Raw genomic sequence first — 22,703 nt, 5'->3', positions numbered from 1 at the left:
GAGTGAAACAAACAAAATTGGACACACAAATCATTATATAGTCTCCTGAAATGTCCATCCGTCCTTTCTCCCTATCTGTTCCTCAGATGTGAGCCGGTTTTTCTTCCATCTTACACATCTCCAGGGACAGGCAACTTAAAACAAAAGTGAAACAAAATAACAAAAGAGGAATCTTAAAATGGCTACCCATCCTCTTGCCCTGCCCTCAGGGGCGAGCAGTTCACTTACCCTCAGTCGCTCCCCGTGCGAGCCACCAAATGCCGCAGTCTGGCTGGGCACAATCAGAAGCCACTTGTCAAAAGAAACTAACTATTTTTAGAACCACACACGCCAAACAAAACAGCCTCTCAGGAAAAATCCTCAGAGCCTCAACTGCCACCACCGGCTTTCCACAAGCCTCGCTCTCCCCCACAAACTTCTCTCCACCTCCCACAATCCTCCTGCTCTTGAGGCCGATTGGCTGGGTCACGTGGGCGGAGCCAAAAAAGTCCCCCAATGAGCAGCTCCGTGGTCTGAAAGGGCAGGGAAACAGCCCAATGAGCATCACCGCAGAGGAGCCAATCAGCTAGATGTTGCTGGGGCCGCTGTGAGCCAATCATCAGCCGGCAGCTGGAAGTTTGCTGGCAGCTGGAAGTTTGCTGGGGCCCCTTCGGCTGTGGCTCTCAACACATACCTCAATTATTTCTTCCAAATCATTTTTAGTTACAAACATAAAACAAACAAAAAAAAATTTGTATTACAAACAAAATACTACAATCAATATTGGGTTTTTGTTGTTGTTGTTTTTTTTTTTTTTGGTGGTACAAGGGATTGAACTCAAGGGTACTTTACCAATGAGGTATATCCCGAGTCCTAGACATTTTATTTTGAGACAGGGTCTCCCTCAAGTTGCCCAGGCTGGCCTCAGCCTCCCAAACAGCAGGAATTATAGGCATATACTACTGTATCCAGCTTTTTTCAAGTATGTTAAAAGTTAATAATCAAAAAACAAAATTAACTCTCATTTACAGCAATTACTACTCAGTGACAGCAATAACCAACATAATTGAACACTAAATCTAAGAGAACCTGGCAAATAAACACTAGAAGCAAAACTGTTATTTTGGGGGGAGGGGGTTACTGGGAATTGAATGCTGGGTACCATTGAGCAATGTCCCCAGCCCGTTTAATATTTTATTTTGAGATAGGGTCTCATTAAGTTGTTTAGTATCCTGCTGAGTTGCTGAGGCTGGCATTGAATTTGTTGTCTTCCTGCCTCTGCCTCCTGAGGGGCTGGGATTACAGGCTTGTGCCACCATGCCCGGCAATAATCAGTTTTCTATAGAATAGTTAAACTAATTTTAACAGTTTTCTAACCAAGAAAAACCTGAAGACAGAAGTATCTCACACTAAAATAATTTCTAAAATAATCTCACAAAGGTGATAAAAAATAAATGTATATCAAAGAAAAATCATAGTAGTGGGGCTGGGGATGTGGCTCAAGCGGTAGTGCGCTCGCCTGGCATGAGTGCGGCCTGGGTTCGATCCTCAGCACCACATACAAAGATATTGTGTCCTCCGAAAACTAAAAAATAAATATTAAAAAATTCTCTCTCTCTCTCTCCTCTCTCCCTCTCTCTTTAAAAAAAAAAAAAAAGAAAAATCATAGTATATAAAGGTTCTTAAATCTATAAATCCCAAGTGTTTCAATCACACAGCACTTCAAATTCATTTTGGGGGGTGGGGTACTGGGGATTAAACTTATGGGCACTGGACCATGCAGCCACATCCCCAGCCCTATTTGTATTTTATTTAGAGACAGAGTTTCACTGAGTTGTTTAGCACCTCACTTCTGCTAAAGCTGGCTTTGAACTCACAATTTTCCTGTCTTGGCCTCCAGAACCACTAGGATTACAGGTGAGTGCTACCTGTAATTTAAATTCATGTTATTTTATGGGAGAATTTGCTATGCTCAAAAATGACAGATCACAGATGCCATAGTGCATGCCTGCAGCTCCAAGACTTGGGAGGCTCAGGCAAGAGGATAACAAGTTCGAGGCCAGCCTGGAGAACTTAGCAAGATCCTGTCTCAAGACAAAAATGTTTTTAAAAAGGGGTATGGATATAACACTTGCCCAGCATGCACAAAGCCCTGGGTTCAACCCCCTAGTACAGGAGGGAAAAAAAAAGAGATTACAATTTCTTGTCAACTATTATATATTACTACATTTGTACATCGCTATTTGATGAAGTGACCAAACTGATGTGGGAAAATTTAGGTGGTGGTGGTGGTGTTTTTAACCCAGCCCTTAAGCCAGGGAGGCTAGTGGGGTATGGACCACAAAAGTAGAAGAGATACAGCAAGGGAAATTATTCATACTTAATTAATTCTTAAATTCTGGTTCTTTGATTAGCAATTTTTTTTTTTTTTTGAGGTAGTAGTGGGGATTGAAACCAGGGCCTTGGGCAGCACTCTACCAACTGAGCAATTCTTATTGGAAGTCCTGCACACATTGGAACAAGGACAATTGACATTACTAGCATTTTTTTTAAAATATTTTTTAGTTGCAAATGGACACGATACATTTATTTTATTTATTTATATTTATGTGGTGCTGAGGATTGAACTATGCGCCTCACACGTCGAGTAAGCACTCTACCCATAGTAAGCCTGAAGCCCTAGTTTCAATCCCCAACATCACGAAAAAATATAAATCAATCAATCAATCAATCAATCTTTTGAAATTGATACCAAATATCAAGACACTTGCTGTTTATTGAGGGCAAATTTGTTTTCAGGAAAATCATGAAGGGCCACCCCAAAAATATTTCTGCTATTCAATTTACAAATCTTTTAAACAATATCTTTACAATCAAGAAAATAATTCAGGAAACGTACCTGCCTGTCTTACAGGTAAATCCAGTTGTTCTGACATAGTAATTTGGAGCAATGTTGAAACAAAATTCAGAGACTTGTGTGCCTACAAACAAATGGGGGAAAAATAAACTTTTTAAAGTTTCTATAAATAAATATAATTTAAAATAACAGAGCCAAAGAACTTTAATACTCTTCCATTGCTTGGCTTGTACAAAGGACTTTGTCACCTGATCCCAGATTTATTGCCCATCACTCTCCTATACTGAACTTGAACATATAATGACAAATCCTAAAAATGTTTGTATGTTTGCATTTGTCTGCACTGCCCTTTCCATTTCTCTCAACTAGCATTCTTAACCTACATTGGTAGGAGCAGCTCAAAAACAATATGATCTGTGATGATATCTACTTCTACTTTTCAGTAATAATTTCTTTGTATACATGTTCTGTTAAGTAGCTAGATACATCCTAAGTCAATAAAAATGAATAATGAGTAGATTGGGATGATTCCAAGGTGCTAATAATGTTTATTTCCTGATCTGGTTGCTGTTTTATATAAGTGTGCTGTTTGTGAAAACTGTATCCTTATAAACACTTTTCTGTACATTTTATATTTCAATGGAAGAGGGAAAACCAATAGCTTTAACATAATAACAGTAGAATAAAAACTATATGATCATACTTAAATAAATATATGATAAGCAATGCAACCCACAGAAAAGACTGAAACTAAAACACACCAAAAATGCTAAAACCAGTTATCATTGAGTAATAAGAGCTACTCCTTACACATTTTCTATTTTCCAAGTTTTATATTACAATACTGAACATTCAAGTTAAATTACTTCTTGTATGTTTTGCCATTTAATTCCCCTCCATTCTAACAAAATCACCACCTATAAATGTCATCTCTTTTCAGCCTAAGTTTTAGTATTTTTGTGCAGGTGTTCACATGAAATTTACTGATTTTTATTTTAATTTCCTCTTTAAAGACTTTCCCCAAAAACATTCTGCAAACACATTCTCAGAGAATTTTATTGTTGAATACAAAAAAAATTTACTTCACATTAACATCTAGAGTGATAATTATATAGTCTGAAAATTATACAGTTACATGTTCTTGGTGCAGGACATTATGCAAGAAGCTGAGATTACAGGACTGAATATTACACTCAAGTTCCATGACCTCATAGAAACATATAGTGTACTGAAGGAATATAAAATAATCAAACAGCTAATGGAAGAAGTAGTAGACACTACAGAAGATTCAAGTAGATGAAGGGCAGGTACTAATAACCCCTTTCCTTTACTCCAACTAGATCATCAACACAGTAAATAACTGTCTTTAGAAACCTTTCATCAACACCATTTATCACACCACTCTTGATCTCTCTCCGCAGGCTTTCTTTGCTGATTTCCCATTCTGTTTAATCTATAAATGCTAGAACTTACCAAGACCCAGTCCTATGCCATCTTTTCCAGTCTCCAGCTGATCTCATCTAATTTCTGTCTTTAAATACTATCTATATAACCGGGCATGGGGTGCACACCAATTAACCCCAGCGGCTCAGAAGGCTGAGGCAGGAGGATCACAAGTTCAATGCCAGCCTCAGCAACTTAGCAAGACCTTGTCTCTAAATAAAATATAAAAAGGGCTGGGAATATGGCTTAGTGGTTAAACATCACTACTGAATTCAATACTTCCATACCAAAAGACAATGAAAAATAAAAAATAACGCACGTGTGTGTGTATATATATATAATTTATATTTACATACATTATTTCCAACCCAGATCATTATAAAAGACTTATCTATTACACATTCCTATTTCAGTATCTAAAGCATCGTTTCTCCCATAAACTTCTATGCTACTGTCTATACTAACTCTCTTAACTTCCATCATCACCATCCTTGGCAATCCTCACACTTTCCTCTCCTACTCCCAATTTAACACATCCAGTCCTAATTCTAAAATGTACATTTTTAAAATATACCCACTTTCTTCATTCCCATCGATACCAACCTAGTCCAAGTAACTACCATCCTTTCATTTATTTATTTATTTTTGTGATGATGGCAATCAATCAAACCCAGAACTGGAACCTTGCACATGCTAGGCAAAAGCTGTACCACTAAACTATACCCCATCTCATATCCCTCTTAAATTAACTATTCTCACTCCTAACCATTCTCCATTTATCAGCCAACCAGATTTAAACATAATCCTAGACTCTAAGCATGAGGATTCCATGTTCAAGGTCGGCCTGGGCAATTTAGCAACACCCTGTCTTAAAATAAAATATAAAACGGGTTGCTGAGGGGCTGGGATTGTGGCTCAGCGGTAGAGAACTCGCCTAGCACAGGCGGGACCTGGGTTCGATTCTCAGTACCATATAAAAATAAAGGCATTGTGTTGTGTCCATCTACACCTAAAAAAAAATTTTTTTTAAAGGCTGTCGATGTATTTCAGTGGTAAAGCATCCCTGGGTACAGCAAAAATAGGGCTGGGGTTGTGACTCAGTGGTAGAGTGCTCGCCTAGCATGCATGAGACACTGGGTTCAATCCTCTGCACCACATAAAAATGAAATAAAGATATTGTATGTTCACTTACAACTAAAAAATAAATATTTTTAAAAGTACAGCAAAATAATGAATTAATTGAAAATAAGATTGTAAATTAATCTCTTTTAAAAACATTCTATTACAATTTTTGATGCCCTTCAAGAAGATATTTCGCCCCCTTCGTCAGGCTCATTTAAAAAACTTTCTCTCTCCAGGGCTGTGGTTGTGGCTCAAGTGGTAGAGTGCTTGCCTAGCACGTGTGAGGCACTGGGTTCAATCCTCAGCACCACATAAAAATAAAATAAAGATATTGTATCTACCTAAAACTAAAAATAAAATTGTTTAAAAATAAATAAATAAATAAATAAAAATAAAAAAATAAAAAACTTTCTCTGGCTATTCTGGGTCTCTTATTTTTCCAAACGAATCTCACAATTGCTTTTTCTATTTCAATGAAGAATGACATTGGGATTTTAAAAGGAATTGCATTAAATTTGTGTAAAAACGCTTTGGGTAGTAATGGCCATTTTGATAATATTAATTTTGCCTATCCAAGAACATGGGAGATCTTTCCATCTTCTAAGATCTTCTTCCATTTCTTTTAGTGTTCTCTAGATTTCATTGTAGAGATTTTTCACTTCTTTTGTTAGATTGATTCCCAAGTATTTTTTTAAATACTTTTTTAAATAGTTGGACACCATACCTTTATTTTACTTATTTATTTTTATGTGGTGCTAAGGATCGAACCCAGCACCTCACACATGCTAGGCAAGCATTCTACCACTGAGCCACAACTTCAGCCCCGATTCCCAAGTATTTTCATTTTTTTGAGGATTTATTTTTTTAAGAGACTTAGAACAGCCAAACTAATCCTTAGCAAGAAGAGTGAAGCAGGTGGCATCACAATACCAGACCTTAAACTGTACTACAGAGCTACAGTAACAAAAACAGCATGGTATTGGCACAAAAATAGACATGTAGACCAATAGTACAGAACAGAAGACAGAGACAAACCCCGCATATACAGTTATCTCATATTAGACAAAGGCACCAAAAATAAACATTGGAGAAAAGATACCCTCTTTAACAAATGGTGCTGGGGAAAATGGAAATCTATATGTTGCAAAATGAAATTAAACTCCTATCTCTCACCCTGCACAAAACTCAACTCAAAATGGATCAAGGACCTACAAATTAGACCAGACACTCTGACCTAATAGAAGAAAAAGTAGGACCAAATCCAATCATGTCAGGTTAGGACCTGACTTCCTTAACAAGACTCCTAAAGCACAAGAAATAAATTCAAGAATCAATATATGGGGGCTGTGGCTGTGGCTGAATGGCAGAGCACTTGCCTAGCACATGTGAGGCACTGGGTTCAATCTTCAGCAACACATAAAAATAAACAAATAAAATAAAAGCATTCTGTCCATCTACTAAATACTAATAATAATAATACTAATACTAATAATAATAATAATAATGGAGGACAACTCCTTTGAATCACTTTTTAAAAAAGAATCAATATATGGGATGGATTCAAATTAAAAAGCTTCTTCTCAGCAAAGGAAACAATGTGAAGAAAGAACCTACAGAATGGGAAAAAAAACTTTACCACAAGCACCTCAGGTAGAGCACTAATCTCCAGAATATACAAAGAACTCAAAAACGTAACACCAGGGGCTGGGGTTGTGACTCGGTGGCAGAGTGCATGCCTCGCACATGTGAGGCACTGAATTCGATCCTCAGCACCACATAAAAATAAACAAAATAAAGATATTGCGTCCATCTATAAGTAAAAAATATTTCTAAAAAATAGCACCAAAAAAATACAAATAATCCAATTAATAAATGAGTTAAGGGACTGAACAGACACTTCCAGGAGATATACAACTGATCAACAAATATATGAAAAAGTGTTCAACATCTCAGAAATGCAACTCAAAACTACACTGAGATTCTACCTCACTCCAGTCAGAATGGCAGTTATCAAGATTACAAGTAGCAATAAACGTTGGCAAGAATGTAGGGGAAAAGGTACACTCATATATTGCTGGTGGGACTGCAAGTTGGTGCAGCCACTCTGGAAAGCAGTATGGAGATAGATTCCTTAGAAAACTTGGAATGGAACCACCATTTGACCCAGCTATCCCAATCTTCAGCATATACCCAAAAGACTTAAATCAGCATACCACAGTGAAGCAGCCACATTAATATTTACAGCAGCTCAATTCACAATAGCTAAACTATGGAACTAACCTAGATGCTCTTCAACAGATGAATGGATAAAGAAAATGTGGTATGTGTACATAGTGAAATATTGCTCAGCCTTAAAGAAGAATGAAATTATGGCATTTGCAGGTAAATGGATGGAGTTGAAGAATATCATGCTAAGTGAAATAAGCCAATTCACAAAAAAAAAAAAAAACAAAGGCCAAATGACATGCAGACGATAATCCATAATGGGATCAAGGCGGGGCACTAGGGAAGAATGAAGGAACTATGGATTGAACAGAGGAGAGTGAGGGGAGGGGAGTGAGTGAGAAGGATGATGGAATGAAACAGACATTACTACCCTATGTACGGTTATGACTGCATGAAAAGTGTGAGTCTGTATCATGTACAGCCAGAGAAATAAGAAGTTGTACTCCATTTGTGTACAATGAGTTGAAGTACATTCTGTTGTAGTATATAACTAATTAGAATAAATTTTAAAATTAAAAAAAAAAACTTTCTCTGGGAATAGAAAAGACAGTACAATTAATCGAACATATCTTTCCTATCCTTATATATGAATGTAACAACCAATGTAACTCCACATCATATACAACTGCAATAATGGGATCCTAACTGAAACAATTATACTTAAGAATCTATATGTGGGGCTGGGGATGTGGCTTAAGCGTTAACGCAATCACCTGGCATGCGTTCGGCCCCGGTTCGATCCTCAGCACCACATACAAACAAAGATGTTGTGTCTGCCGAAAACTAAAAAATAAATATTAAAAAATTCTCTCTCTCTCTCTCTCTCTCTAAAAAAAAAAAAAAGAATCTATATATGTATAATATGTCAAAAAACACTCTACTGTCATGTTTATCTAGAAAGAACAAATAAAAAATAAAAATAAGTAAAATAAAATAATAAAAAAGCTTTTCCCCTGCCCTTACTTTACCATCCTTCTTTGGGTTCTTTCAATAATAAATGTCACCCCATTTCAGAGTCTTTGTACATACTGTGAGTTTCTACTCTCCCCTTGCTTCAGCAGAGTTAACTGCTTCCCAATGTCCCACTCTATGTCTCAGTTTAAACATTATTTCCTTAAAGAAGTCTTTCCTATCTAATCACTCAAGTTAAAGTAAGACTCCCTTAGAATGCTCATAATTTTAACTATTTTTTCTTCAAAATACTTATTACATATTTGTAACTACCATATTTGTAACCCACACCAGTTTTATCCCTTTTTCTACCATTAACTAGACTTTAAGTTCGATCAAATAGGGACCATACTGTTTATATACCTAATCCTCATTATGATGCATGGCATTTCAGACAGTCAAACTATTTACTGAATAAATTGAAAGAGACAAGAAATAAATGCCTTGAAAGAAGACATGATTGCCTAGGAGCATAGTAGAGTGTGAAAGGATATTTATACTTAAGGGATAGATAGAAAGACCTATAACGAACACCACTATCCATACTATTACTAATGTAATTTTAGGCCATTTATAATATATAGTCTCCAATATCAAACTGGGAGCTTCTGGAATGGACTGCTGCAATCAGATAGTCCTGGGTGTAATTCTAAGTAATGACATTTCCTATATTGTTAAGCCTTGAGAAAGCTAATTCAGAAAATCTGTCTCAATTACAAAATGTGTACTAAAATTCACTACATAGAATGTTTGTAAGAAGTAAATAAAAAAGACACAGAAAATATTTTAACAAATTATGAAGATATAACAGGCTGGGATTGCTCTCAGTGGTAGAGCACTTGCATACCATGTGCAAAGCCCAAGGTTCAATCCTCAACACCAACAAAAACAACAAACCAGCAAAACACCACATAACAAATGTGTATGTTCTATATATCCATACTCAGTAGGAGTTCATCTTTCTTAAAGAGTATGATCTAACATTAGAAAGATGTAAACTGAATGTAGCCAAGTTACTCATTAGTTCTTTAAATCATCCATAAAACACAGCACATGTGGCTTTGTGTATTTAAACAATCTCTTTTGAGGTCCCAATGCTGAAGTTTGTCCTTCAGACTTGAAACAGATTACTTTCTATGATAAGTCCTGAGGAAGGCTGGGCATGGTGATGCACACCTGTAATCAAGGGGCTTGAGAGATTGAGGCAGAAGGAATGTGAGTTCAAACCCAACCTCAGCAACTTTGGGAGGCCCTATCTCTAATAAAAAATAAATAAAAAGGGATGGGGATGTGGCTCGATGGTTAAGCACCCCTGGGTTCAATCTCTGATACCAAAAAAAAAAAGTCCTGATGAAGTTGTTGGTTTATAATTAGGAGTCATGTTAAACCAACATAATCCATCACAATCACCACTATTTTTGTTTGTCTTACGTATACAAAGGTACATTATTTGAGTTAAAAGTAGCATATGCTACCCACTGTATCTTCCTACAGCATAACTGGTACTCTCTTCTTAAGATTTTAATATAAAAAAAAAAAAAGACAGATACTGTGTCAAGCACCTTTTTTTCTTCTTCTTACGTTTTCACAATGTTTACAGTTTAATATGCTGTCAATGTGTCAAGCAGCTTTGGGGTAAATAAAATAACAGAATGTCCCAGTTACTTGGGAGACTACAGCAGAAGACCCCCTTGAGCCCAGGAGTTCACTTGAGCACAGTTTGCAGCCATCCTGGACATGAAATAAAAAAGATCACAAAAGGTACTTCAAGGAAACCAAGGCAAAACATNGATCAGCCCTGGGGACCATGGTGGGTGGGTGACTATAATCCCTCTGATTCAGGAGACTGAGTTAGGAGGATGGGAAGTTCCTATTCAAGGTCAGCCTTAAGAACTTAGCAAGACTCTTTCTTTCTCAAAATAAAATATAAAGGGCTGGGGACATATATCAGTGGTAAAATGCTCCAGGTTCAATTCCTGGTACCAAAAGGAAAAGGAAAAAAAAAAAAATGTAAACTTCACAACAATTAGTATTAGTAGACAATAGTCAATCCTATGCCAAAACAATATATGAAATATGACAAAGCACTGATAAGGATATAAAAAGATGGAATATTCTTACAATGCTAATGGTGTAGAAAATGGTGCCATTTTGGAAAACTGACAGTTTCTAACATGCACTACCTAATAACCTAGCAATTTTACCCTTATAGCATACATATAAGAGAAATGAGTCCTTATATCCATAATATTCAACCATTAACAAGTGAAAGAATGAACCAAACCATGGAACGTTCATAATAAAATACTATACAGTAATTAAAAAATGAAGTAAAACCAACCTACAAAATCAATCAGTAACACTCATCTTCAAAACATGTTGAGGGGGTCTGAGGCTGTAGATCAGTGGTAGAGTGCTTGCTTAGCATGTGCGAGGCACTGGGTTCAATCCTTAGCACCACATAAAAATAAACAAAGACATGCTGTACACCTACAGCTATGAAAAAAATTAAAAATAAACAACATGCATTGAGGGCTGGGGATGAAGATAAGTGACAGAGTACTTGCCTAAGTGTGGAGGCCTTGGGCTCAATCCCTGGTGTGTGTGTACACACACACACACACACACAGTTGAAAAAGAAGTCAAACTCCTTAAATACATTCCATGTCATTCTATTTATACGAAATTCAAGGACAGGCAAATTTAAACCATAGTAACAGAAATCAGAATAATAGTAACCTGGAGAAGGAAAGGTACTCAATAAGATTACCAAGGAAACTTTCTAGGCTAATGAAAATATTATTTACATGTTGGTCTGGGTAATGACTACCCTGGTAAAATAACTAGGCAAAAAGTGAATGACCTATACAGTTATTTTAGCTTTGTACTACATGCAAATTACTCTGATTTGAAAAAAAAAACAAAAAACTATTATTCCATGGACATTAACAGCATTAACAATTAGTAAAAGAGAAATAGCGATCATGCTAACCATGGGTATGGATCTTGAAAATGTACACTATGTAAAAGAAGCCAGTCACAAAAGACTACATATTATATGATTTCAATTATATAAAATGTCCAGAATAGGCAAATCTATATGGACAGAAAGCCTGGATTACCTAGGGCAGGAGTGTGTGGGGGGCATAATGAGAAGTGACTGTTAATTGGTATGGATTTTCTTTTTAGAACACCAAGGAAAGTGTTCTAAAGAGTGTGATGATGTTTGCATAATTCTGTGACTATACTAAAAATCACTGAATTGCATACTTTAAATGAGTGAATTCAATAGTTAGTCTTTAAAAATCAACAACACTGGGGCTGGGGTTGTAGCTCAGTGGTAGAGTACTTGCCTTGCATGCGTGAGGCCCTGGGTTCGATCCTCAACACCCCATAATAAATAAATAAATAGATAGATAGATAGATAAATTTTTGTCCATCTACAATTAAAAACAATATTTAAAAATAAATCAACAACACTCAACAATAAAAATAAGCACTTATTACTTTATTAATGCTATACTGCCTTGAAAAATACAGGTATAAATTCAAAAGTGCCTTTTGTCTTTCAAGCAACTGAGCTAGTCTTACAGTAAAAAGAAAATTTCTGTAAGAGGGGTTAACACAAATAACCTCAACCTGGGACATCTATCTACCTTTTCCATACAAATTTCCATCCATTTGAAATTCCTAAGGCAGAAGAAGCACTGCATTCTCCCAAAGTTAATGATAGAAATGAGAGAAATAAATATTGGATAATCAAAAGTAAAATTGAGACAGAAAGTAGATTAGTGATTGCTTGAGACTGGGATGGGGGATAAATAACAAAATGGCATAAGGGATATTATTGGGGTGGTGGTTATACAACTCAGTCTACTAAAAATAACTAAATATGGCAGGCATGATGACACACACCTGTGATCTCAGCAACTCAGGAAGCTGTGGCTAAAAGATCACAAGTTCAAGGCCAGTCTCAGCAATTTAATGATGCTTTGTCTCAAAACAAAAAATAAAAAGGACTGGGAATGTAATTCAGTGGAACAGAACTTAACCTAGCATGCATAAGGATCTGAGTTCAATCCCCAGGACTGGGGGGATGGGGTGCATGTGGGGTGTGAATCACTGATTGTCACTTAAAACAGGTGAATTTTATGATATACAAATAACAAAAGGCCAAAGATCTATATATAAAAGACATACATTAACTCTCCAAATTAGGAAAAACTGTTATTCTAAGAGCATTGATCTCTAACAACTTACTTTTTTAGAAAATTCTTCTTTAGTTGTTGATGGACCTTTATTTATTTATATGCAGTGCTGAGAATCGAACCCATTGACTCACACATGTCAAGCAAACACTCTACCACTGTGCCACAACCCCACCCAAATCTCTAACAACTTTCTGACATTCCTGAGTACAGCAAACTATCACATAGTAAAAAAGAATTTTCTTCATATTTTTAAAGGCAATTTAAAAAATAAACTAAAGTAAAAATGCCACTAACATCAATCTTTTATCACAAAACTATAAATTTTACAAAATTATGGTATTCTCAACAGTTTAGCATATAGCAAATACTGACATGGGCCTCAAAAAGTCATAATAGATCTTTTATGTGAGTCAAAGTCTAAATGTAACTTTTGTATGCTGACACTAATTACAGGACTAAGTCCTCTCTTCAAGCTCTTGGATTCTAGCAGTCAGAGTACCAGAGAACTGAAGCAACAGACAAGTCATTATACACCATTATTAATTAAGGCATACACACATAAAACTCCTAATACTCAAGTTTAAAAGCTGCTAGTCTTAACATAAAACCACCTTTCAAAACTTTGTGCCTTCTCAGTATCTGTCATCAACCCAGATAATTTCAATTTTCACCCTAATTCATCTCATCAAAATTCTTCAATAATCCCAACACCATTGTCCATCTCTTAACTCTACACTTCTAACTAGAATTACAGTTGCCACATACTTTAATATTATACTGAAGAGTTGTAACTGGACAAACCAATTAAATCTCAAAGTAAACCCTAAAGGGCTTAAACTCTGAGATGCAAGGACAAAATTTTAAATAGGAAAAGTAGGAGTTTTATAAAACAGATTATTAGGAGAATGAAAGCAAATGGTGAAAGATAAAATATGAAGAAGTAAATTGTTACACAAAGATCTAATTAAGGGCTGGGATTATAGCTCAGCGGCAGAGCACTCCCCTGGCACACATGAGGTACTGGGTTCTATCCTCAGCACCACATAAAAATAAAATCAAGGTATTGTGTCCAACTACAACAAAAATATTTAAGAAAAAGATATCAGATCTGGGGATGTGGCTCAAGCGGTAGCGCGCTCGCCTGGCATGCATGCGGCCTGGGTTCGATCCTCAGTACCACATACAAACAAAGATGTTGTGTCTGCCGAAAACTAAAAAATAAATAAAAATTCTCTCTCTCTCTCTCTCTTAAAAAAAAAAGAAAAAGAAAAAGATATCAAAAAAATCTAATTAATTTGGGCCAGTGGTGCACCACTTGTAATCCCAGCAACTCAGAAGGCTGAGGCAGGAGAATCATGAGTTCAAACCCAGCCTCAGCAACTTGGCAAGGCCCTGAGCAACTCAGCAAAATCCTGTCCCTAATAAAATATTAAAAAAGGGCTGAGGATGTGGCTCAGTAGTTAGGTGCCCCTGGGTTCAATCCCTTGTACCAAAAAAAAAAAATCTAATTAAATGTGAATTTTTTAAAAAGAGTTTTAAATGACCAGATAGATTGACGCTATAGGAGGAGATCTGACGCTATAGGAGGAGATCTTGAAGCAATGTGAAGGATCTAATTCAAGGACTGATGACTATAAAACAAGATGAATGGAAAAATTATTATAACAGGTAGCACAATAACAGGCCAGAAATACCTACTAGTGCTGAGAGCCACAGCCCAGTCGGAATGGCCCCTGGCATTTTGTCAACAGTATTGGTTGACAGGCAAGGCATTACTATCCGCTTCATGGGCTACTTTGGAGTTCTCGTGGGGATTCCCAGAGAGTTCCCATTGGTTGGGGAAGTGCAGGAGGAGGGATTTCCGAGGAGATATTTCCGGTTGCTAGTTCCTTGAGGAGCCTTGTGGGGTTCAGGATAGTTCCCGTGGGGCGGGTGTGGAGTGTGCTGGTGGAGTTCAGAAATAAAGTTTGATTCTGCTTCAGTGGCTCGTGATTTGTGCCCAGCCAGACTGCGGCATACTAGTCCCTTATTTCTACTCCACAGCCAGTTTCCCCACGGGTTACTGTGCCTCCCCGCCTTTCCCATAGGTCTAAGTTTACAGGGCAAAAAACGGAAACTACAAAAACTACAAAATTCTCTAATCCTGATACCTTTTTAATCTACCATCTATCCTACTCCTTTACTAGGATTCCACTCACTGATCCTGTAATCAGAAATTGTTCCCCACTCTCCTACCCCTGAAAAGTCTTCAGTTCACTTTAATTTCTCAGAAATGCAAACACTTGGGGCTGGGGTTGTGGCTCAGGGGTAGAGTGAGGCACTGGGTCCATCAACAACTAATAAAATATTTTAAAAACAGAAAAAGAAATGCCAATACCTAGGCCACGGGGGATGAAGCTCAGTAGAATTTTTGCTTAGCATGCACAAGGCCCTGCAACTGATGCCCATCACTAGAAAAACAAATAAACAAAAAAATCCCAGAAATGCCAATATCCCTTTCTTCAAATAGTTTTTTAAAATATTGTGAAAATAATTCATGCTCACTGGTAGAAAAATTATGAAAATAGTGTAAGAAAAATGAAGCTAAATTAAATCTAACCACAAGACAGTAGAATGAAACAGACATAACTTTCCTATATTCATATACGCATACACAACCAGTGTAGCTCCACATCATGTACAACCACAAGAATGGGAAGTTATACTTGATGTATGTATAATGTCAAAATACATTCTACTGTCATATATAACTAAAAAGGACAAATTTTTAAAATTAATTAATTAATTAATTAATCACAACCATCCTTCTCACTTGTAAATTTTTTCTTTGTATCTCTCCTACTTTTATGCAGAATTCCCCATTTCTCCAAGACCCAAAAAAACGGGCATAACCCAAACTTTGGCCCTCCAGTCCACCCCACACCTCTGGTTCATACTTTCTTCTTCTCTATAGTAACCTGCAAAAGAAAATGACTTTTCATTGTGGTTTTCTCTTCTAAACTTCAGTTCTACATTCCAATTGCCTGCTACACTGTTTGTCAATGATGTTTATTTATCAGCTCCTCAAACCAGACATAAATTTTAACTCATGAAGAGAAATCCCTGTCTCCCAAAGTCAGTTTTCCATCTGGACCCACATTTTTCAATGGAATCACCTAATTTCAATATCTTGAAAGTTTATTTGTTAAATGCAAGCAGAGAGACTTCAATTAGTTAGTCTAAGTTAAACCATTTATAATGAAAAGGAGGGAGACTTAAGGAATTGACACAATAAATTTTTACGTAAAATGAATACAAAATAATTTTAAAAGCTACAGAATTTCTGACCTTTCCTTTTACTAAATAATTTGACAATGCCAAATAACTATACCTGTTTTACATGAAATATGAAGCAAAATGAAGTTATAGGGGGAAAGTTAGGACCAGGCTGAGACTCTCACTACATTCTCCTGCTTCAAACAAAAACTTCATTATAAATTATTTAGAGATCAAAAGGAAAAAAATGCCACTTTACTCAGACTCATCATTAATATGTAACTGACAGAAACAATAAAAAAATTATATATCCATCTACTACATCCGAAAATGACTATTTTATTACAAATACTAATACTGAACCAAATGTAGTGAGAAATTCCTATAATTCCATTGACTTGTGAGGATGAGGCAGGAAGATCACAAGTTCAAGGGCAGCCTTGAAAATTTTAAGTTTTAAAAAGGGAGGAGTAGGAATGTAAAGTGGTGGTAAAATACCCTTCAGTTCAATCCCCAGTACAAAATAATACATATATATATATAAAATCTTTCATATTTTATCTTTCAGATCTTCAATATGCTGTCACCGAGTAATTTTCTAAAAGCCAAAGTATCCAGAGACTTTCCCACTCCCAGATTCCAAATAGTATCTACTTTTCAATATTCCTGGTTAAGGAATGTTAGCTACTCAACCTACAGAAAACTCTGGTCTTCTAAAAATATACACTATTAGAAAGGCGTAATGGCACACAACTGTACTCCCAGCAGCTTGAGAGATTGAGACAAGAGGATTCTAAGTTCAAAGCCAGCCTCAGCAACTTAGGACCTAAGCAACTTGGCAAGACTCTGTCTCAAAATAAAAAATTTTTAAAAAGGGCTGGGGATGTGGCTCAGTGGTTAGGTGCCCCTGGGTTCAATCCCTGGTACCCTCCCCAAAAAAAGTGTGTATGTGTGTGTGTACACATACATATATATGTGTTGAGAGCCACAGTTTAGTCGGAATGACGCCCCATATTTTGCTAGAGGGAATGGTTGAAAGGTGACCCTGCTCTGGGATTAGGGTGGCTCCGGGATTAGGGCAGATCCTGCTGCCTCGGGAGCCCGCTACTTTGGAGTTCGGGTTGAATTCTCCCCGGGTTGAGTTCTCGCAGGGTTCCAGGAAAATTGGAGCGCAGAGCCCGGTGGAGGGAGTGTATTCCCAGGAAGTGTGTGTAGAGTGCCGGTGAGATTTCAGGAATAAAGAGTTGCTGTTTGAACCTACAAGGCTTTGTGGCGGCTGGGTTATTTTGTACCCAGACAGACTAGGGCATATATGTACACCCTACACATTTAAATATTTTGTTTAATGTGCAAATTGGCCTACAAATATGCCATTATTTTGCACTTGATTTTGTCTTTATTTTTATTTATTTTATTTATTTTTTTTTTAGGGGGGCTGGGGATGTGGCTCAAGCGGTAGCGCGCTCGCCTGGCATTCGTTCGGCCCGGGTTCGATCCTCAGCACCACATACAGACAAAGATGTTGTGTCCGCCAAATACTAAAAAATAAATATTAAAAAAATTCTCTCTCTCTCCCTCTTTCTCACTCTCTCACCCTTTCTTTAAAAAAAAAAAAAAAGATTTGGGTTATTTTTTTTTAGTTTTTGGCAGACACAACATCTTTCTTTGTATGTGGTGCTGAGGATCGAACCCGGGCCGCACGCATGCCAGGTGAGCGCGCTACCGCTTGAGCCACATCCTCAGCCTTGATTTTGTCTTTTAATAAAAACAAAAATCAAATTAGCATGTATAAATAAGGTCCATCACAACACTAGTTTGTCCATCACCATTTGTAAACATAAAATAAAGAAATATATCAAAACTAAGTTCATTTGCTTTTTCACATAAAACATGTAAGGATGCAGCAGCATTTTTGCCTATATAACCATTTCATGGCACATTAAGCTTAGGAACTGAAGGTTTAAATGGCATCTATAGGTAAGCCTTCAAATTCCACTTAGGGCATTTCTCTTGGCTACAAATGTGACAGAGAGGGATGCTGATATCATATCTGTCTTTTACCAAAGTCATACATAATAGTTTTCTCACTTAAAACATACAAAGAGCTCCATTACAGTCCTGACTGCAGGTAAGTATTCAATTTCTAACTTTGCTTACTATTTAGCATACAGATAGTTGGTGTTAAATGAACCAGACTAGGAGTATCATTCAGAATATATTTCAAGATTTTTTTCTTGGCATTACATATAAAAACTTCAGTTTATGGCTGTGCATGTTGGCTGGTGCACACCTGTAACACCAGTGACTTGGGAGGTCGAGCCAGGAGGATTCCAAGTTCAGAGTCAGGCTGGGTAATTTAGCAGGACCCTGTCTCCAAGTAAAAGATAAGGGATGGGGATATAGCTCAGAGGCAGACTGCCCTGGATTCAAAACCCCAATTCAAAAGAAGAAGAGCAGGAGGAGGAGAAGGAGGAGTAGGGGGAGGAAGAAGAAAGTAGAGGGAGGATATATATGCACAGGTTATGTGGAAATTCTACCTTTTATGAGGGACTTGAGCATCCTTGGTATTCTAAACCAAGGTGGTTCTGGAACCAATCTTTCAAAAATACCTAGGAAGGACTGGTCAAAACTTCTCAGTACTTAAAACATCTAAAGGGCTTTCAATGGAATTTCCAACTTGTACCTTTCAATTGTTTTCTCCAATAATAAAGGCAAAGTTTGCTACATGAAGATAATTAGAATTGGGATCTGACAATAAGTTCCAAAATTGTAACAGTGGTCCAAAAAGTAAAAAGAGCCATCAAAACATAAAACATACTACAGAATAAGTCATACTAAGTAGATGTAGCTTGATAATACCTGTTAAAAATGGAGACTTCAGTGCAGTTTCTAACGATCTATGTACTATAAATAGATGAAACATCCTTGAGTTGAAAGGGGTATAACAGAGCTAAATTCTATACTATTATATATTGTAATATTAAGTCAGTGAATAAAGTCTAACACTGGCAAATCAAAGAATAATAGTAACAAAAGACAACTCCATTCCTCATGAAACTTAAAAATTATAGGGGGAGAAACAGAAATAAAATGTACAATAAATCAGTGCTACAGAGAAAAACAAACAAATGCAGAGAGACAGGGAGTGTGGTAGCCAGGGAACTCCCTGGTGATAGGAGACAAAGGAAATAAGAGAACAAGTCAGGGAGATAATTGAATAAAAGGAGTTCCAAGCAAATGTAACAGCTAAGTGCAAAGACTCTATGGCCAGAGCACTGTTTTGTTTTCATACTATCTACATTATAAACACTTTGAAAACATCTGCAATTTTTAGTCAGTGATTACTTAGTGAAGAAAAAATTCATTCACATGTTAAAGATCTTTTTCCTTTAACTAAATGAGCCAAAATACAGCTTCAGTAAAATGATAAGACATGTAGAATGATCAATAGTTTTCAAAGCTAAAGTCTCTCAAGAATAAAAATGTTACTTCCTCATTCTTACTATATTCAAACTTCAAGACTCAATTAGAATCTTCTCCCTAAATCAAGTTTCAGTCACAAAAAGTCAAAGCAAGGGCTGGAGTTGTAGATCAGTGAAAGTGCACTTGCCTAGCATGTGTGAGGCACTGGGTTCGAGTCTCAACACCATATAAAAATAAATAATATAAAGGTCCATCAACAACTAAAAAATAGTTTTTTTAAAAAAAAGCAAAAAGTACTCACATATAAGGGAGGGAGGAACTAATGCATTAAAATAGAATAAAGATTAGAAATTAGTAAATATTCTAGAAGTAATCTCAGCAACTCTGAAGGCTGAGGTAGTAGGATTGTAGAGGCCAGTCTCAGCAACTTAGCAAAACCCTGTCTCAAAATTTAAAAAATACAATAATGAAATAAAAAGGACTGAGGATGTAGCTCTGTGTAAGAGTGCTCTGGGTTCAATCCCCAGTACCACAAAACAAGTAAGTATGTTAGTAAATAAATAAACATGTAAATAAATGAATATTTTTTAAAAAGGTACCTTAGGAAAATTACTATAAAATATTAATGTAATAATTGAAAGACATATGAAATGTAAACAGCTAACAATCACAGACATAAAAGCTATAAAACACATTTTCTGCCAGAAAAGATCAACAGTGTCCACTGTTCCATAGTATTACAAAACAGCAACTCAATGGTTAAGTAATAAAAGGCTTTGAATACCATTGATTATTTATCTTCCAAAAACTAGCTTGTGAAATACTTACCCCAGGTCTTTTATGTTAGTGCATATAACAAGACATGAAATACCTGCCCAAAAAATGATTCATAAGCGCACATAGAAATATGACATAATGAATCCCACTATTATGTATAATTACAAAGTGCCAATAAAAATTTTAATTTAATTTTAAAAAGAATAAGTGATTTTCAAATTTGCACAAAATATTATTTATGCAATTTTTATGTAAGGGAATCAACTCTTTCAAGTAACAGTGTTTTAAATTAATAATTACATGCAAGTATATTTAGTCAAAGTAATGTGCTATTAAGAGCAAAGCTACAAACACAAATTACTTTTTGCTTTTCTAGGCTCACACCTGCATAAATACTTCATAAGGAAAATAATGTTCATCAAAATGCGTGTCTATCATAACACAAGTCAAAACAAAAAGTGATCCATAACTGCCCCCATAGTTTAGTAAATGGTTCGAAGTGGGAATTTGTTTCAACTTCCTCTTTTATACCAAAAGAAATCTAAGCTCCTCCCAAGGTGACTTTGAGCATGCAATTGTTAAGCATAGTATGATGATCTTAACATACAAAAGATTTAACTTTTTGGTTTGAAATTTTACACTTAATTCATCTGAACTGAGTAGTCTTCTTGAACTGTTTCTGTAGTACAACATTGTACAAGATGTTGTTCAATTGGTGGTATTCCTGCTGCTTCTGATAAATCAAAAAGTAATGTTTTAAATGTCAGCTAAGACGAGCATATAATAACTGAATCTCTTTAAAGTGGAACTTCTTTTTAAGTTCAAAAATGTATGCTAAATAACTAAAACTGACAGATTCAACAATATATCAAAATACGGTTATTAACTGGCAACAGAAGTTACAATAGTCCTTTGAGGAAGCCTTTGAAATAGGAATCATTAACATCTAAAACTGTACCAGTTAAGAAACAAGGAATGATGATGAACACAGTACAATAAGACACCCACGTGGTAATGCTTTCCAAGGGGTGCTCTCCAAAAAACACAGGGCAAGAAGAAACTAACCCTCAGCAAATGCAGCATCTAAAATGATCTGCAAGTGGAGCACGTTTCAAAGCTCTCAGATTTACATTATCTCACTTGACCATCACAGCAATCCTGTGTCCTAATTTTATGAATGGAAAAAACTAAGAATCAAAAGGTTAAGCAACTTGCCCAAGGTCACTCAAGAAATTAGTGATGCAGCTACACCTAGAAGGGTGCACTTCACCTGACCCTTTCCACTACATCACCCCGCCTCTCGACTGTGGCATTATGACAGGAGAAGACCAAGGATCAGATTCATATGTTAACCCACACTACTCCTGCCTACCAATGAGGCGCAGGCTTCCCTCTTAAAGCAGCTCGCCAGAAATAAGTTGTGACCAAGAGGCAGGCCACTGATCAGCCCAGCGAAGTGACAAGGCTCGACATGCACAGACCCCCATAAACCAGTATGTATTCCCAGGAGCCCCTCCAGACTCGGCGCCGACAAGATTGCTCACGAAAACGTCTGAAAACCTTCCAGTGAGTTTCGCCCCCTCCTGGACTCAAGGAAAGAGCTGGATGTGAGCCAGAGGGCGGCCAGCCACCGGAGCCAGCCATGTGTCCAGCCCGTCACGCCCGCCTCGCCCGGGCCGGCTCCTCACGCCTAGACCGTAGCCAGAGGCCCAGCTCGGGATCAGACGCAAAGGCAGCCTTGGCGGCTGCCACCTCCACCACATCAGCCTGAGGCGTCCCGGCGTGGCACTGCCGTCAGGTCTCCACCCGACCCCTCCATATGGGCCCCTTGGCGACACCGTCCGCGCTTCTGGCCAGGCCGGGAGGGCTCTGCCTGCCAGAGTCAGCCCGCCCGCCGCCGCCACCGCCGCTGGCCGGGCGTCCTTACTTCATTGAGCTGGCGCTCCGCGGCCTCGCGCAGGGCTGGGTCCATGGTGCCCCGTAGGGCCTCGATAATGGTATTGGGGTCCATTGTAGCGCGGACTCGGTCAAACCCGGAGCACGGATGCTACTGGGGCAAGAGTAGCGCCACTCACTGCGCACATGGACCCGCCGCGCTCCGCAGCGGCAACCGGCGCGAAAGGAAAGAGAAGCGCCAAGGCCCCGGATAGAACCTCTTCGCCTCGGTGTGGAGGCGGGAGATGCTCCGGCCACTTCCTGTCGGCGCGCCAGCGGAGGGCTTCGGGAAATGTAGTCCGCGGACGCAGACGCAGCCCACGTGGCTGGTTCCCACCGATGAGTCCTGCTCTTCGAGAAAAAAACGTTTAAACCACGGAAAGAAAATTAAGACAATGAGTTACAAAGATTTCATATAATATACCTAGGGAATCTGATACAATGTTTGATGCAATCCTTGTAATAGCTGTGTAATCAAAGGATTTTTTTTTTTTTTTTTTTTGGTGAGGGTGGCGGGCATTGGG

General features: G+C 37.5%; 1 protein-coding gene across 2 annotated transcripts in view; it reads right to left on the bottom strand.

Annotated features, from left to right (window-relative positions):
* The window catches only part of Ipo7 (importin 7), a 60,968-nt gene extending 38,553 nt beyond the window's left edge, over nucleotides 1–22,415 (bottom strand). Inside the window, exons 1-2 of one of the 2 annotated variants that reach the window (XM_015477614.2) lie at nucleotides 22,172–22,415; nucleotides 2,879–2,960 (exon numbers count right to left, since the gene is read on the bottom strand). In XM_015477614.2, the coding sequence (XP_015333100.1) occupies nucleotides 2,879–2,960; nucleotides 22,172–22,255 (166 nt within the window). In that variant the 5' untranslated portion in view covers nucleotides 22,256–22,415. The remainder of the gene's footprint in view (nucleotides 1–2,878; nucleotides 2,961–22,171) is intronic. The other variant, XM_048788315.1, reaches the window with a different exon arrangement.
* Between the last annotated feature and the right edge of the window lie 288 nt (nucleotides 22,416–22,703).

This window comes from Marmota marmota, unplaced genomic scaffold (assembly GCF_001458135.2).
Source record: "Marmota marmota marmota unplaced genomic scaffold, marMar, whole genome shotgun sequence".
Lineage (NCBI taxonomy): Eukaryota > Metazoa > Chordata > Mammalia > Rodentia > Sciuridae > Marmota > Marmota marmota.
Note: the sequence above shows the minus strand (reverse complement) of the source record. Positions and strands in the feature narration are given on the sequence as shown.